The following is a 19,447-nucleotide window of genomic DNA, read 5'->3' as shown; positions in this document are numbered from 1 at the left end:
ATATGGCTCTCATCAATGTGATGGACACACGCTGTGGAACACCTCTCATCATTGATCAGAGATATCTCTCCAAGATTTCGATTCGATTCTGGATGCACCGGGATGCCACATTGGGAGGAGTTCCTAAACACTCACTCCAAATCAACAATCAGCCACAAATGTGTGTGTAAGAGTAGGTCTAAACCAAATAGCATTGCAATAGGCCCCTTTCTGTGTTTGCAAACATTGCCGCACGAGGGCGATGCGCACAAGCTGGTGCCAGAACTCGAGGGAGTTCTTATAGAACACCAGCGAAAAAAGCCTCCATTTACATGTTGCTTATTATAATTGGATTTTAAGGGTCATATGAATGTCCTGCATAATATAATTTTGTGTCATCATTGCAAATCAATTTCAACCAGTAAAATGGCTCTTTGGCTAGCTTTTGCTACAGCCTATATCAATGAGCGTTAGCATTCTAGCTAACAACTGCTGCATCCACAATAGTTATTTTCCAAAGATAACAACAAAATACATCCTTAGTGACTGTTCAGGCAAGAATCAAAACATAATTGTAAGCATATAAGAACCAAAAATAGTTATTTTGTTTAGAACTAATTAGATCTAATAAAAACATAAATCTAGGCTGTTGAATGTCACAGCTGGCGCGCATCTGTGTTTGACGTCAGTGTGTCATGTACTGGAAAGGGGTCTAAAGCGATGAAAGTCCAACCCAATATGACACTGTATATCAGCCAGACCTTTGTGACCACACAGAGCAGTAGATAAACATATTTTGGGCTATGATGCCACTAATAGGGGATACTGTAGGTTAGACTGGGTAACTAATGCCTCTGACAACAGGATCCAGTACTGCAGTATGTTTGAATCATGGATCATCATGATTGAATGTAATATGATACAGAATTCTCATGTTAAAGCAGATCGACTGGTGACTTATCGCTGCTTGCCGCATATTCATACTCTGATAATGTACCATTTGAAATCATGATGCTAATTTGGCTGCTAAAAGTGACAAAATCCTGATTAAAGACCATGATGGAGTCACATTAATCTCAGATTCTCATGTTGATTAACTATTCAAAGCCCAGGGTTGCTATTGAGAGTTTCCCATAAACAAGTCAATAAATTATTCAAGACTAAAATCATTCTGGCTCATGGTGACAAAAAATAAATGATTTCTGGAAATGTAAGCAGTGTCTGCGAAAACGCAAAACTTATATTAATATGATGAAAATAATATGAGCAGACGTGTTTGATCACCAAAGCAAGCTAGACCAGGCAGTGTTAGGTGTTGGAAAGATAGCATGATTAAATGTGATAGATTGTCTTTTATATTTCTCTGGACACATACAGTACAAGGACAAGACAAATTACCACCAAGAGAGTCTGTAGAAAATGCTTTGTGTTATGTGGTAAATGTACCACTTTAATAATGGCATTTAAATGCTTTGACAGACAAACAAACAAAAAATTACTGGCTGGTGCTCAAATTAATCACTGCTAATGTGCAATGCTTGTTTTTGATCCAAACATAGGGGTTCATGGAAAAAAACAAGCACATCATGGGAGAAACTATGGCTGTCTGAAAACTTTACTAGCTGTCAAATCCTTGCTTCCTCTGTCCTTGTTTCTCAATTCCTTTCAACATTCATTTGAAATTGAGTAAACAACAAGGAGGAGGCAAGGATTTGACGGATAATAACGCTTTCAGACAAAGACTATGTAGTCTATTGTTACATGTAGTGTCTGCTTTGTTGCACTCTACCTGTCTGGAAAAAAACAAGACTCATAAAACTTCTTCAACCAGTCTGTTCAAATGTTCAAATACAACTTTCATAATGTGAAGCAAGCATTTTAAAATCTTAATGCTTGTTTCATACCGTCATTATAAGTGCTACGGTTCATTTGCTTTGCAAAGTCAGTGCCTCTAGTAATAAAACCCCACCAACCACTCTGGGGTAAGATGCTTGTATATTTTGAGAACGGGAGCTTGGAGTATTCAAGCCGCCAAAGGTGTTCTCTCTTAGTAGATGCACATCGCTCATTGAGGCACTGCAAAGCAGTGGCAAAAATACAGGATGAAAGGGAAAGCGAATGTAACAGCTGACCCTACATGGGGTGGAAGCCTCATTAAGATTGCTGTGATAACTGGGGGAGGAAGAAGAAAAACTGAGCTACTTCTTTATTTCGCATGTGGTTCCAAATGCCTTTTCAAGTCTCTCTTTTCCTTTCTCAGGCTCATTTCAGATCCTGAAAGAGGAATGCTGGGCACGATGTCATCCAAGCTCACCTAGAATTTCCTCACAAACCAATTAAGGATTCCTCCCGTGTTGCTGCTGCCAGCTCTCTACTCCCACTCCAAGCTCCCTGTAGGAATGAGCAGGAGCGGGCCTGAAGCAGTCATGCCTGGGAAATATAATTAACCTCAAATGTGTTATTAGTGGCTGTCATAATGAAGAAATTAAGAACAGACTGCCAAACGCAAATGACACAACAGACTGGCGTTGCAGTTTTTAAAAGGATCACCGTGTCAGCATACAGAATTAGAAAGAAAAAAGATGAACACCCCATAATTCTTGCCAGAAGAATGTCTGTCCTATGCTCTAACAACAGTACTCTACAAAATGTGTTTATACAGTAATAAAGCTCACAGATTTGTGATCCTTCTCAGATGTACTGCTCTGTTGTCAGGTTAACTGGATATTCCTGTTGATGTATGATTGGCAAACACAAACACACACACGTACTGTACATCTAAACCAGCTATTCTCTTCACTCCTTAACCTCTACTTCCTCACAAACCCGGATCCGGAAGCACCCCCATCAGTAAAAAAGCTGACTAGCATAGCCTAGCATCTAAATATCATTAAATCACAAGTCCAAGACACCAGATGAAAGATACACATCTTGTGAATCCAGCCAATATTTCAGATTTTTTAAGTGTTTTACAGTGAAAACACAATATAGCATTATATTAGCTTACTACAATAGCCAACCACACAGCAGCATTGATTCATGCACGTTAGCGATAGCGAATAAACCAGCAAAAGATATTACATTTTTGACTAACCTTCTCAAAACTTCATCAGATGACAGTCCTATAACATCATATTACACAATACACATAGAGTTTGTTCGAAAATGTGCATATTTAGCGGCACAAATCGTGGTTATACAATGATAAAAGTAGCCAGGCTGCCAACAATATGTCGGGAGAAATCTTGGGAGAGGCACCTAATCTAATCGATAGCTAATCATAAACTTGACTAAAAAATAAAGGTTGGACAGCAAATGAAAGATACATTAGTTCTTAATGCAATCGCTGTGTTAGATTTTTAAAATTAACGTTACTACAACATACAAAGTGCGTAAAAGCGAGACCGCACCTAGATTAATGGCAGAATATGAGTTCTACATTTTTCAACAGAACAACGAATTAACATCATAAATACTTCTTACTTTTTGATGAACTCCCATCAGAATCTTGGGCAAGGTGTCCTTTGTCCAAAAGAATCGTTGATTGGTTGTAGATTGTCCTCTTCAACGTTCGAATTAGCAGTAAACTTTAGCCATGTGGCAAAGACGTGTTCGACTCAAATACAAATAAATATCCAAAAATCGCAATATACCAATATAAACTGATATAACTTGGTTTAATATAACAACATTATGATGTCTTTAACACCTATATCGAATAAAAACAGAGCCGGATATATCTAAGGCCTATAACCGGAGCGAACTAGAACGACAGCCAGAGCTCCTTTCTGCGTCAGGGCGAAGAGGACAAAGGAAGGACCCCACGTTGCCAGCCCATTTATAACCTCTCAGTTCTGCCTAGCAACTCAATTTCAATTCTCACTATTCGCTGACACCCAGGGGAAGACGTATGCAGTGCATCTCAACCAATAGAAGACAGGCAGATTTATAAACAGATCTCAGAACAGCCAGCAGATTTCAGCATTCTCACATCCTCATAGGAAAATTGCTCTAAGTCCAGTTCTGTTTTACTCACAGATATAATTCAAACGGTTTTAGAAACTAGAGAGTGTTTTCTAATCAATAGTAATAATAATATGCATATTGTACGAGCAAGAATTGAGTACGAGGCAGTTTAATTTGGGAACGAAATTATTACAAAGTGGAAACAGCACCCCCTATTGACAAGAAGTTTTTAACATTGTCAATGATTTATCTTCAGTCAATTAGCCAACCTCACAAAAAGATCACGGGAAGAAATTACTATGACAAATAACGTCATTACATTCATTGATACCGTATCAATCATCACCTGAGCAAAATATTGTTAAGATCGGAATGAAATGCCATTACAGGTGCTGTGTAGTACCTCGAGGCCTCTGAGCTTCAACAAACAAACAAGGGAAATAGGAGTGGTGGTCAACAACAATGACAATAATCCAGTGAAAGAGCTTACCCAAGAAAAACGTCCCAAAAAGGACTAATTCCTGGTAAACAAGTTGGAGCATTCAAAAAATAGGCAGAGATAAATATCTTCTTAACTCAGACTTAATTCTATGATCGGATGTAAACAGGTACTGACGTTTCTGAGAGATCCATTTTTAATGTCTCACACACATTCCAATGTGTGGACCAGCTTACCACAGCCCAGGTACCTTTACAATGGCAGTCAGTGTGCGTCCCACGTTTCTCTATGTAATAGTAATCTAATTCCATTAGTGCATTGGGATTTGGTGATTCATTACGGACTCACTACCAGAACGGTAACAAGATTAAGTTTGAGGAAAACAGAGCGAATTTTTTTTTTCTTCCTAAGACTGAACTCAAAGCGAAAAATATACAAATTAAAATTACGTGTAATTTCCTCATATTAAATCCAAATCTCCGGAGAATAGGTTCGACACCCCGATAAACAAGAAAATAGAAAACCCTCCCTGTTGCACATGTCAAACCAACATGCTGTCTGGCTGGTGGAAAGACTGGAAACAGAACTAAAACTAAAAGCCTCAGGTTCATAACAACTCTCTAAAGCTCAGAGTCTAAATATTGTAAACAGAACCCTCACCAAGACATAACTGTCGGGCTGTCAGTGGTTGTTTCTTATAGTGCATAACGAGGGAGAAGATGAGACACATTGCTTTCCTGCAAGGTTCACCAAACATGAACATTTCTTGAGACATTTTGTATCATTTATAATCTAGAGCGATTCATTATTAGTATTAGCTGACATTTCCCAGCCACATGTGGATAAAATCACTTTAGTGTGTCAATCAATTCCAGTTTGAATGATCACCCCTTGTCGCTGGATAAAAATAGATCACCGTCTTCCGGGAATGCTGAAGATGTGCATCTGCCAGTAAAGCCAAGATGAAACCAGAAGGCTTGAAACTCAAGAAATGGAGCCAAGGAAGTGTTTGTCAAACACTATAAGAGACAAAATGGACTATGTGGTCCGGGAAACAAGCTGTGTTTTAACTCTTCCATTCAAAGAGTGTTTTGATACCTTAACGTTGTAAAGACTACACTCTGGTAGTGAGCTGGAACTTGACAGATGAAAGATGTTTCTGAGCCTATTCTGGAGTCACTGAAGCACACTATTACGTATACTAGGTGTTGTAGAGAGGACAGGGAAAAAGGCAAGGTACGTATTCGCCCAGGTACAAAACATAAACATACCGCATGTCCCTAAATATGTATTTTCTCCTGATTAAACCTAAGTGCCTGTGTGCATGTAACACACACCAATGACATCCTAATCCAGACAGACAGCAAACAGCAGGGAAACAACTGCAATTAGCATTGGGTTGATAAGCAATGCAGATGAGGGGCTGAGTAGGCCGGTTATAGAGGTCAGTAATCAGGATCAGACGGGCTTGTTCAAGACATACACAGAAGAAGTACTGCGGTCTTCATTACAACAGTGGTACACTACTTCTATACAAGCAAGAAGATGATCCTGGATTTGCATCCCTATGAAAGGAAGTAAAACCTCTGAAGTTGGACTTCAAGATGAGATTCAGAAGCAGACAGAATGTAATATCAGGGACTGGAAAACAGAGGAATAATACTAATACGAGTCTCCTCATTTCATTTTTCTATTAGAGTATCTATCGGCTGAATTCCAACATTGTTTATGAAGATAAATTGATTTGATTTTTGCATTGGGGTATACATTGCATTTGGAAAGTATTCAGACCCCTTGACTTTTTAAACATGTGTTCTGTTACAGCCTTATTCTAAAATGGATTCAATTGTTTTCCCCCCTCATTTTACCTCCATTTTGACTGACTTGCCAAGCTAAATAAAGGCTAAATAAAATCTTCACACAATACTGTATAATGACAAAGCAAAAACAGGTTTTTAGATTTCATTTTTTTTAAACAACAGAAATATCACATTTACATAAGTATTCAGAGCCTTTACTTAGTACTTTGTTGAAGCACCTTTGGCAGCGATTACAGTCTCGAGTCTTCTTGGGTATGACGCTACAAGCTTGGCACACCTGTATTTGGGGAGTTTCTCCCATTCTTCTCTGTCAGGTTGGATGGGGAGCGTCGCTGCACAGATATTTTCAGGTCTCTCCAGAGATGTTCGATCTGGTTTTAAGTCCAGTCTCTGGCTGGGCCACTCAAGGACAATCTGAGACTCTTCCTGAAGTCACTCCTGCGTTTTCTTGGCTGTGTGCTTAGGGTTGTTGTCCTGTTGGAAGGTGAACATTCACCCCAGTCTGAGGTCCTGAGCATTGTGGAGCAGATTTTCATCAAGGATCTCCATGTACTTTGCTCTAGTCTCCCAGTCCTTGCCGCTGAAAAACATCCCCACAGTATAATGCTGCCACCACCATGCGTCACCAAAGGGATGGTGCCAGGTTTCCTCCAGATGTGATGCTTGGCATTCAGGCCAAAGAGTTCAATCTTGCTGTCATGTGCCTTTTACTGAGGTGTGGCTTCTGTCTGGCCACTCTACCATAAAGGCCTGATTTGTGGAGTGCTGCACAGATGGTTGTCCTTCTGGAAGGTTCTGCCTTCTCCATAGAGGAACTCTGGAGCTCTGTCAGAGTGACCATCGGGTTCTTGGTCACCTCCCTGACCAGAGCCCTTCCCCCCCAGATTGCTCAGTTTAGCCGGGTGGCCAGCGTTAGGAAGAGTCTTGATGGTTCCAAACTTCTTCCATTTAAGAATGATGGAGGCCACTGCGTTCTTGGGGAAATTCAATGTCGCAAACATTTTTTGATACCCTTCCCCATATCTGTGCCTCAACACAATCCTGTCTCTGAGCTTTATTCCTTCGACCTCATGCTTTAGTTTTTGCTCTGACATGCACTGTCAACTGTGGGACCTTATATAGACAGGTGTGTGCCTTTCCAAATCATGTCCAATTAATTGAATTTACCACAGGTGAAACCAATTTAGTTGTAAAAACATCTCAAGGATGATTAATGGAAACAGGATGCACCTGAGCTCAATTTCAAGTCTCATACGTAGCAATGGGTCTGAATACTTATGTAAATATGTTTTTTAAATGTTTTAATTTTTAATACATTTGCAAAAATGTCTAAACTTGTTCTCGCTTTGTCATTATGGGGTATTGTGTGTAGATTGATGAGGGGGGGGGGGGTTATTTAATCCATTTTAGAATAAGGCTGTAGCGTAACAAAATGTGGAAAAGGGAAGCGGTCTGAATACTTATCCGAATGCACTGTATTTTGTCTTCCCTCTACACATTCGTACAGCTTCTCCATGCTCCAACTTCAGCCGTGATACAGATGTCAGTTTTCCTGGTAAGAGAATAAAGTATGTGGATTCCAACCTGCATGATAGTTATTGTGATTCTGATTGGAATAGGAGTACTCCGTGGAGTAGAGAGATACAGCTGGTCTTCCTGAAAGATTATTGGTTATGATGATACTGAAATTAAATTAAAAGAGTTTACGCTTAGAAAGGGATTTTGTATGGATGTTGATTAGAAATGCATCACTTGAATCAACAACAAAGAGTCGCGTGAACTGCCAGAAGATGGACTCGTGGAGAAAATAAATAATTTCATTAAACATTTTTATAATATCGATGTATGCTCCGCCCATCCCCCCTCCCCCATACGCTGCACATGCTTTCACTTTGTGAAAGAAATGTCAGATAAATGCAAAGTGATAACAGTAAAATGTGTTAGGAACAGAACTAAATGCAGTCAACCCTGTCATATATTACAAAGGTCTGGGGACATAAAGCCTAAGACAGTATACATCAGTTTTCCTTTCCATAGTGCACAGATCCTTCTCCTGTGCCTACTGGAGGTATTGAAGAGAGTTTAACGTAAGCTGCTCAAAGGAGGCAAGTCTGCGCTCTGGAAAACAAACAACCACAGTGAGTACATTGACCTGGAGGGATGAGGAGAGAAGCCCCACCAACAGACACCACGTTTACGGTTAGCAAAACGTGTTTCACTTCAAAGTCAGCAGCATACCACCCTGCATACCACTGCTGGCTTGCTTCTGAAGCTAAGCAGGGTTGGTCCTGGTCAGTCCCTGGATGGGAGACCAGATGCTGCTGGAAGTGGTGTTGGAGGGCCAGTAGGAGGCACTCTTTCCTCTGGTCTAAACAAAGATCCCAATGCCCCAGGGCAGTGATTGGGGACACTGCCCTGTGTAGGGTGCCGTCTTTCGGATGGGACGTTAAACGGGTGTCCTGACTCTCTGAGGTCATTAAAGATCCCATGGCACTTATCGTAAGAGTAGGGGTGTTAACCCCGGTGTCCTGGCTAAATTCCCAATCTGGCCCTCAAACCATCATGGTCACCTAATAATCCCCAGTTTACAATTGGCTCATTCATCCCCCTCCTCTCCCCTGTAACTATTCCCCAGGTCGTTGCTGCAAATGAGAACGTGTTCTCAGTCAACTTACCTGGTAAAATAACGGTAAAATAAAAATAAATAAATAAATAAAAAGTACCAGAGGATCACAGGCACCATAAGGCTTGTACAGGGAACACAGAGCTAATTGCAATTTTCCTGGGATGGGGCTCTGAGAAGTGGAGCGTTGTGGACATTTAAGAAGCTGAAAGTGAAGTGGTGCGGGAGTATGAAGTATAACGGTGTATTGCTGCAATTTCACTCTTTTGTGTTTTATTCCAGACCCAACTCAGCCCTGTCTCTGCTCCCCGCTCTCCCTCTCTCCCTGTGGCTACAGCACAGTATTTACATCATTCCCCAGCCCAGAACACCTCAGAGGAACCCAGACCACATCCTGCCTACAACCAACCACAGAGACATTATTGGAATATATGAAGACCCCAAAAAACACGAGTCAATTAAGTCAGATCGTTTTTCAATAGGGGGAGTCTGTGGTCTCTGGTGAGGAGGAAAATCACGAGTCCCCAAAGAGAGATCAATGTGGACTCCAGTGAAAGGCCCGGCGAGAGATATTCTGATTGTATTAATTATTCTGACTGTTTAACCTTCTCTTTCCAATTCATTTCTGAATGTGTGTGTATTCCCTGTGCGCCTGACATTCTGAAGGTTTATTTAATGGTTATGTGGTAGTTTCTGAGTTCTCCATCCAGCTCTGTTTTGGGGTTAATCCCAGAAGCCATTCCAAACAGATTAGAGAATCTAGCATACTCTGACTTTATTTAAAGAGTGTTCTCTTGTTTCCGACGCGATGGCACGATTTTCATTCGAATAATCATTTGAATAAACCCCTCCCAGGGGACTAGTGTGAATTGATCACCACATGAAAGGCAATTATTTGTATTACCGGAAAAAGAAGAAGAAATCAATTATATCCACAGCTATATTATGCCATCTCTGAATAATTGACAAAAGCAATTTTTCCTCAGAAAAGATGAACAGCATCAAAACCATTAAACAACTCTGTACCTCAAGGTTCCTAATACTTCCTATCAGAAAAGACAAAACAAAAAAACAAAGAAAGAAAATGCATGGCACAAGGCCAAACTGCTGTTTTCTTCCTCTTTTTTTCAACTGCAAAGTCATGTCTTTTTTTCAACATACAGTATGTAAGGGAACAATCCACTACTGGATATGATGTGCTAATAAAGCCCCCAACAGTACATGTGATCTATGAAGAGCAAATACAGTACATGTGCTCTATAAGAAGCAAATACAGGACATGTGCTCTATGAAGAGAAAATACAGTACATGTGCTCTATGAAGAGAAAATACAGTACATGTGCTCTTTGAAGAGAAAATACAGTACATGTGCTCTTTGAAGAGAAAATACAGTACATGTGCTCTATGAAGAGAAAATACAGTACATGTGCTCTATGAAGAGAAAATACAGTACATGTGCTCTATGAAGAGAAAATACAGTACATGTGCTCTATGAAGAGAAAATACAGTACATGTGCTCTATGAAGAGAAAATACAGTACATGTGCTCTATGAAGAGAAAATACAGTACATGTGCTCTATGAAGAGAAAATACAGTACATGTGCTCTATGAAGAGAAAATACAGTACATGTGCTCTATGAAGAGAAAATACAGTACATGTGCTCTATAAGGAGAAAATACAGTACATGTGATCTATAAGGAGCAAATACAGTACATGTGCTCTATGAAGAGAAAATACAGTACATGTGCAATATGAAGCAGCCATACTAAAAACTGACTTCAATAGTGATCTATGGTGCAGTTTCATAACCAGTTAACCATGTTGGCTGTACTGCACTCAGAAGAGGCTCCATCTCCACAGAGAAATTAACAGTGGGAATTTAGAGCAGCATGTTGACTTGCCTAAACCAATTCATTTAACAGATGAGCATTATGTTAGTACAACAAGAAGGGTAATTTAAAGTTAGATGAAGAGGAAAAGTGGGCCAGCGAGGAGGACCAGACATGGTCGAGGCCACCAACCTGTGACACTTCCCCTAGGCGTGAGACATGGCCAGACTGGTTAAGCATACAGGGTTCTGTTGGAGATCAAAGTGAAAACACTTTTCTGTCTCTCCTGCTGTGGTTCCATGTAAACAGACCTAGTCAGGGCTCTATGCTGAGCATTTTTATAAGGTGCACTGTGGCTCCTAAATAAAAAGCCCTGCTAGTGTATATTAGGAAGACCTCATACGACATCCCATGGCAGTTGTCTATAACATACATGCTGCTGTCATGATAAGGCTGAATCATGCATTGCATTTCATAGAATATTTGAGACATTTCATAAGTTAGAGCTGGAAGCCCCTAGTGTTGTTGACCCGGAGGTTGGGGTTTCATTCAAAGCCATTTCCTAATTAAGCCACATTGAGTTGTTTATTGACTACTGTGCTTAGATTTCACAGCTCTCCATAACTGCACACACAACTCCTTTAGAATCAGACAATTAACCAAATTACTTCAATAGTCATGTCACAATGGAAATTATTTACCAAATTAGAATTAGTCTGCACACAGGGGTCTTTGGGTAACTGGTCATCATCAGGAACACCCAGAAGACAGAACCACAAGGTAGCGGGTTTGAATCCTGTGCAGGCCAACCCTCGAACTTCCTATATTAGTGTTAGTAGTGGGATGCTGCCATGAGGGCATCAGAGATGTACCCAGGCATAAGGAACTGTGGAATGAGGGATTACATACTAGTGGACATTACCTTAGTACAACACCAGCATCCTGTTCAATGCAGGTCTATTGGTGTTATGTGTAGATGTTGTCCTGCACATACCGTCACCAGAAGCTGTCTGAAGCTAGGCAGCTTTGAACTCTTCCCTCTGGTCTAAAGGATACCCAAATGCCCCCAAGGCAGTGATTGGGGTGAGGTCACCGCCCTGCAAATGGTTCCATCCCTCCAATGAGACATAGCACCCAAGATCTGACTCTGTTTAAAATAGGATAGTCCTGGCTTAATTCCCAATACCATCATACTATCTGGAGATGAATGAACCAGCTCCAACGTGGTTAATTCCGAAACTCTTCTCCAGGTTTGTTGCTATAGCCTAAATGTATTCTCAGTCAACTCACCTTGTCAAATAAGGCTTGAATAAATTCATATTAGAGACACTTATGTATCATTATTTAGGTTACTGTATCAATTAGTCACTTGACAATGCACCACCTTGCAACTTCAGCCAAGCTATCAGTTCTATAACCACAAAGGGGGGCACAAAAAAATATAGCAACATGATTCAAACTCGGCAGGGACATCACAGACAAGTCACTTCAGAAATAATTTAATAACTGGTGGCTTTAGCAATTTCCTATGAACTCTCGCCACGGAATGTCTCCTACACCACCACCCCCCCACTCACTTTGAATCGTAAATACACTACTTTTGTCAATCTGAGTGCAATAAATAGCCAAGGATGAACGTCATAAATACCGGGGATAAATAAGTCATAGAAGACACCAGAGGTAGCCAGCCGATCAAAGCTGCATAAGCAGAGTCTCAACAGGCACATGAATTCCTCTGACTCCAAACTGAAAAGAGGAACGTGATAATCTAAAGCAATATAATTATATTAAAAATGAACTAGAATGCGACCCGTACCTTGAAATCCAAATAAGAAAAAGAACCCCGGGATCCAAATTGTGTGTATCCAGAAGGAATTCATGTTGTCCTCGTCAGCTCCAAAACCTCTCCTGAATGTCAACGTACTTCTTGTGCAGGTCTCTTGCAGTAATTTTGTGAGAAGGCAGTATTGTCTTTTGGTAGAAATGATGCTCAGAGGGCGTGTAGCTCCAAGGATATGTCCTAATGCTGCAGAGCACTATATCTACAACTCAAGTGCTTGAGCGCTAAACACATCCTTTTTGCAATCATGAATAGCTGTGCACTTCAATGCTTGCCTCATCTGGTCATCACTCCCACCTAGTGGTTAAGCAAGTACCTAGAAAAACACAAGTTTGACATCATCTTCTGATTATTGATATTGATGAGGATACGGACCCATACTGCACGGGGGAGTCACCGGTCAGCTTATGTTCCAACTGTGTGTATTATGCAACTGAATTGGTATTTCAGCAGGGCTTTATGGATCGACAGTCACACGCATTTCTGTCATGTAGAATAGCATTCTGAAGTGTTGCATAACATCTGGTATGACCTGTTGAATTTGCAAAATGATTTCACATCTGACATATTCTAATGAATGTGTGTCTCACTGTCTATATGCATGTACATGCTTCCATGATCTATATTCCCTCCGAACACCCCTGTAGCTACTCCAGCCATAACCTTCAGATCTCTCTGATGCATAGGTTACTATAAAACCAATAGAAAAATCAGGACAAATGCACACAATTACAGTTATTTCAGCAACTTAATCCAGATTGATTCTCTCATTGCATGTGTGTGATATGCAATCTGTGATAACAATACCATTATTTCCTAAATAAAGTCCCACAACATACTACAACTGATTCTAGTTGAAAGAGATATCTAGCTACCTACTGTGAACCCTTCAACATCTCAACAGCCAAACAGCAGTCCTCAAGAGAGGGGCAACCTTTGGCTACCCTCTGTAAACCAATGACAAAGGTCCTCTGTAGCGCATGAGGTGTGTCCCTACCAGAGGTGAGGCTTGGCAGGGGACAGGAGAGTAGGATAGCAGCACGGAAATCTGTGGAATACTAATAGTGACATTTGGTAAGAAACTTCTTCATTCAGCCTGCAGGCAAGGTGGGGGCGGGCTGTTTGTAAAGACACTTGAGACTAATCAAAGTCTAGGGATCCTTACTCACTAGAAAATGGCTTGTGAGAGAGGACAGTGAGGGAGTGGCATAGAGGGAGAGGGAGGGAGGGAGGGAAAGTGTTTCCCTATTAATGTGCTCTACTCCTATCTCTCTACTGCCAGCCAAACACTGTCCTCTCATCCACTGTTTTACATGTCCACGACTGATACCAAGGCTAATACAGACAAATCCTGCAATTGCAACCCTGTCTTTTTTTGTGATCAAGCAATGTATTTTCTCACTGAATCTTACTAGATTTGATTGTGATAGCAATGAAAGCAGATGCTGCCTGAACATGCCGTTGTATTCCTGCTTCTAAAGCTCAGTCTCCTCTTGTAAGCCCTGGTGAGCTACATGACTGGTGTTGCTGAATTGAATTATGCTCAGATCTTAGTAATTTGTTAAGTATGAATGCCAAAGACATTACAGCTTCAATAATTGAAAAGAAAAACAAAAGTGGCTCATGAGGATGTCTGGGTGTGATGTATAACACACCTTATTGAATATTGAATTACCCTTGTTCTCCACCTGTTATACACCACCACGTGAACCACAAGCTTCATGATGAAATGTTCTGCTAGAGAACCATTGTGTGTACACAATTCCCATTCAAGGCTGAATAGGATTTCAGTTACTGTCTGATATAGTAATCAATGAGATCCCTGCAGTTTAGACACCATTCCAATTAGAATGTATATACGAGCAGCATGTAGTGTAAGAGCAACTGGCCAGGGACTGCAGTCAGTTGTCATAATGGTCTCAGTTGTCAGTACAGATTATGTCGTTCAACAACACCTCTCACGTGTAGGCTATCTCCATGACTCACATGGTTTGTCATTTCATTGGGATATTTAATTGAAGACATGCAGATCGCAGTGAACAACCATGAGGTCACCACAGCTTGCTTGCTCAACCCACACATGCCATGTGACTAAATGTGAAAAACTGTACGTTAATTTCTCATGCGAATGCCTGTTATATGTGTGCTACACCAGTCCATAGAAACTTATTGATTAAAATATTCATAAATGGCTAAAAAAAAGACAGTGAAAAAAATTATCATAAGGAATAAGGTTTTGAAGTGTCTGTCCTATATCTAAAGAAAGCTCGGGAAATAAAGTATATATTTTTTTTTGGGGGGGGCGTATTTAGCCGCTTATTTTTAATGGCACAAAATGACCTCCAAACTTCCATTCATTGTATGGGTTACCTGCAGACGGATCGTAGAGTAGTCTCCCCTTTCCACAGTGGGGTCATATTAGTTTGTAGCCCAAAAGGTTTGGACGATACAGACAGAAGTTGGCACATCAGCGTTATCACCTTCAGGCCAAACGCTAGACAATTTCATGAGAAGAACAATTTTCAGGATGTCTCATAGTCTGACAAACACCACTGTAGCTCAGTACCTCATGGGTGGATAAGCTGGATTGAGACGCAGCCCATGCAAAAACCCAGATATCTCTAGTTAAACATTTTTAATGGGGATTTTTATATTATGTTACTTAGATTGACGCACAGGTGGATGACTGCCAATTGGACGACTGCAATTGAAAAAGCATTAGCTCCATCTGAAATTGTCGAACACAAAATCCTAAAGAGTCTACGGCTATTCCTACCATGGTTTGCATTTTTCATGGCTGGAGCCCAAGTCAATTATATATTTTTTTGTCCATCCACATTTCTTCCATTCACAACAATACAGACAGGCTCAGTGTGAAAAAAACGTGAATGCAATTGGAGTAGCAACCTTTTGAGGGTGTGTGAACAAAGTGCTTGAAATTGTGGGAGATGGCCCATAGCGCATGTGTACTCAAATCTTACCCTGGAGGTCCAGAGTACTCCTTGTTTTCTGTTCTACCTAATAATTAATTGTTCACACCTGGTGTCCCAGATCTAAATCCGTCCCCGATTAGAGAGGAAGAATTTTAAAAAGCAGTGGAACTGGCATCGAAGATACAGATTAGAATTTATTTTTATTTGAACCTTTATTTAACTAGGCAAGTGGGTTAACTGCCTTGTTTAGGGGCAGAACGACAGATTTTAGCTTGTCAGCTCTGGGATTTGATCGAGCAACCTTTCGGTCACTAGTCCAATGCTCTAAACACTAGGCTACCTGCCGCCCCAATTTGATGGCCATAGTGAGTTTACCCAAAGGAACACTCAAAAGAGGATCATGGGATATTTTCTTAAAGACCATTTATTTGAAGACTTTTTCACTGACTATGCTTCTCAGATCTTTCAGGTTGGCCGCTCCAAATATTCATCTTCCAGTAATGACAAATTACAGTATGTTTTTCCGTATGATAATTGCCTTCAGCAGCGATTGCTTCACGGCCTACTTCAATCATCGGGATAAGGATAGCCTGAAACTGCATGAAGAAAATTCCATCAAGTTAGCCATTAAGGAAAAACACATTAACGTGGAGTCAGTCGAGCACTACATGTTAGTCTAGAATAAATCAATAGTCGTGATGAACTATGTTTGAGTTGAGTATTCAGTACTTTTTGAAAGATATATGGAAAAACAAGCCATTGGATTTCTGCACATTGAAAGCACATTGCTTCTGTCAGGACTAGTGGCACTAAACATACAAGTCTACTGTGATCAGGCAAAATCTTTCCCACAGAAACCCTTTCAGAGAGCAATGAGGAAGAGACCAATGTAAGTCATCTTAGTCTCTTTCAAAGACACTGTTCTTCCGAGGACTGGGATAGTGGCTCTGACAGGCCTGTAATCCTCATATCATTCATATTTGGAAAGGGCCAAGTACATTTAAATGTCAGTTACTGTAAAGAAGTAACATCCAGGCCGTTTGTAGCTTGTCTGAGTTTAGCTACTTTTGCTACTGAATGAGTTTGCTCTGTAGAACTGCTGTGTGTGTGTGTGTGTGTGTGTGTGTGTGTGTGTGTGTGTGTGTGTGTGTGTGTGTGTGTGTGTGTGTGTGTGTGTGTGTAAGGTATTTCTGGCCAACACTTAAGTTTTGAGTCTAAAGCAACATTTCTATGAACTCCAAATGAAAGGCCCCAATGAATGAATTAAATTGGCCAACAAATGATTATATCCAGTTATTCTATCCAAATCTACGTTATTAAATGTTCCCCCCAATTACCATCATGTCAGAACTCTTTCTGACAGGTTATGGATCACAATTAGAATATTAACAACATTTAGCCATGACACACCCCTAACAGCGTTCAGAAGCTAAGGTGACCACAGATAAATAAATGAGACAGGAGCATCCAATCGCAATTCAGTTTGGTGAATATCTGACGGTAATTCCAATTCTAATGTGTATGTTTTATTGAAAGGCCCTTTGGGCTGGAGCTTAATTCATGTCATTGCTGTATGAGACCTGGTAGAGTGGGATTGCTACAGTCATTGACTGAATGACTGATTCAGTCTTAATTTAGATTGTCCTCTGCCAATCTCTATATACAGTCGTGGCCAAAAGTTTTGAGAATGACACAAATATAAATTTTCACAAAGTCTGCTGCCTCAGTTTGTATGATGGCAATTTGCATATACTCTAGAATGTTATGAAGAGTGATCAGATGAATTGCAATTAAATGCAAAGTCCCTCTTTGCCATGCAAATGAACTGAATCCCCAAAAAACATTTCCACTGCATTTCAGCCCTGCCACAAAAGGACCAGCTGACATCATGTCAGTGATTCTCTCGTTAACACAGGTGTGAGTGTTGAAGAGGGCAAGGCTGGAGATCACTCTGTCATGCTGATTGAGTTCGAATAACAGACTGGAAGCTTCAAAAGGAGAGTGGTGCTTGGAATCATTGTTATTCCTCTGTCAACCATGGTTACCTGCAAGGAAACACGTGCCGTCATCATTGCTTTGCACAAAAAGGGCTTCACAGGCAAGGATATTGCTGCCAGTACAATTGCACCTAAATCAACCATTTATCGGATCATCAAGAACTTCAAGGAGAGCGGTTCAATTGTTGTGAAGAAGGCTTCAGGGCGCCCAAGAAAGTCCAGCAAGCGACAGGACCGTCTCCTAAAGTTGATTCAGCTGCGGGATCGGGGCACCACCAGTACAGAGCTTGCTCAGGAATGGCAGCAGGCAGGTGTGAGTGCGGCGAAGATTTTTGGAGGATGGCCTGGTGTCAAGAATGTCAGCAAAGAAGCAACTTCTCTCCAGGAAAAACATCAGGGACAGACTGACATTCTGCAAAAGGTACAGGGATTGGACTGCTGAGGACTGGAGTAAAGTCATTTTCTCGGATGAATCCCCTTTCCGATTATTTGGGGTTTCCGGAAAAAAGCTTGGTGAGCAAGGTGAGCGCTACCATCAGTCCTTTGTCATGCCAACAGTAAAGCATCCTGAGACCATTCATGTGTGGGATTGCTTCTCAGCCAAGGGAGTGGGCTCACTCACAATTTTGCCTAAGAACACAGCAATGAATAAAGAATGGTACCAACACATCCTCAGAGAGCAACTTCTCCCAACCATCCAGGAACATTTGGTGATGAACAATGCCTTTTCCAGCATGATGGAGCACCTTGCCATAAGGCAAAAGTGATAACTAAGTGGCTTGAGTAATAAAACATCAATATTTTGTATCCATGGCCAGGAAACTCCCCAGACCTTAAGCCCATTGAGAACTTATGGTCAATCCTCAAGAGGCGGGTGGACAAACAAAAACCCCCAAATTCAGACAAACTCCAAGCATTGATTATGCAAGAATGGGCTGCCATCAGTCAGGATGTGGCCCAGAAGTTAATTGACAGCATGCCAGGGCGGATTGCAGAAGTCTTGAAAAAGAAGGGTCAACACTGCAAATATTGACTCTTTGCATGTAATTGTCAATACAAGCCTTTGCCATGTATGAAATGCTTGTAATTATACTTCAGTATACCATAGTAACAACTGACAAGAATATCTAAAGACACTGAAGCAGCACACTTTGTGGAAATTAATATTTGTGTCATTCTCAAAACTTTTGGCTACGACTGTAGCGTCTTAACTCCCACTTTACCTTATAGTATACTGGCTAATGCTAGTGGGGGGGGGGGGCAATGCAAATAGTCTGGGTAACCATTTGATTAGCTGTTAAGGAGTCTTATGGCTTGGGGGTAGAAGCTAATTAGGAGCCTGTTGGACCTAGACTTGGCGCTCCGGTACCGCTTGCCGTGCGGTGTAGAGAGAACAGTCTATGACTAAGGTGGCTGGAGTCTTTTTATGTTACCCCCTTTTCCCCCCCAATTTTGTAGTATCCAATTGCAGCGATTGGTATCCAGACTCGGGAGAGGCGAAGGTCGAGAGCCATGCGTCCTCCAAAACACAACCCAACCAAGCCGCACTGCTTCTTGACACAACGCACATCCAACCAGGAAGCCAGCCACACTCTTCCATGCCGTCCCTAGGAGGGGTGCGTCACTTGAGTGGGTTGAGTCACTGACGTGGTCTTCCTGTCTGGGTTGGCGCCCCCCCTTGGGTTGTGCCGTGGTGGAGATCTTGGTGGGCTATACTCGGCCTTGTCTCAGGATGGTAAGTTGAAGATATCCCTCTAGTGGTGTGGGGGCTGTGCTTTGGCAAAGTGGGTGAGGTTATATCCTGCCTGTTTGGCCCTGTCCGGGGGTATCATCGGATGGGGCTACAGTGTCTCCTGACCCCTCCTGTCTCAGCCTCCAGTATTTATACTGCAGTAGTTTGTGTTGTGGGGCTAGGGTCAGTCTGTTATATCTGGGGTATTTCTCCAGTGTCCTGTGTGAATTTAAGTACGCTCTCTCTAATTCTCTCTCTTTTTCTTTCTCTCGGGGGACCTGAGCCCTA

The 19,447-nt window shown here is 41.3% G+C and overlaps 1 protein-coding gene across 1 annotated transcript in view; it reads right to left on the bottom strand.

The window, feature by feature from the left end:
• The window catches only part of LOC129821995 (limbic system-associated membrane protein-like), a 726,689-nt gene extending 713,993 nt beyond the window's left edge, over positions 1–12,696 (bottom strand). Inside the window, exon 1 of the mRNA XM_055879809.1 lies at positions 12,474–12,696. Coding sequence (XP_055735784.1) covers positions 12,474–12,537 — 64 coding nt within the window. The 5' untranslated portion in view covers positions 12,538–12,696. The remainder of the gene's footprint in view (positions 1–12,473) is intronic.
• Between the last annotated feature and the right edge of the window lie 6,751 nt (positions 12,697–19,447).

The sequence above is a fragment of the Salvelinus fontinalis genome, chromosome 24 (genome assembly GCF_029448725.1).
Source record: "Salvelinus fontinalis isolate EN_2023a chromosome 24, ASM2944872v1, whole genome shotgun sequence".
Lineage (NCBI taxonomy): Eukaryota > Metazoa > Chordata > Actinopteri > Salmoniformes > Salmonidae > Salvelinus > Salvelinus fontinalis.
This window is presented reverse-complemented; position numbering and strand designations above follow the sequence as displayed.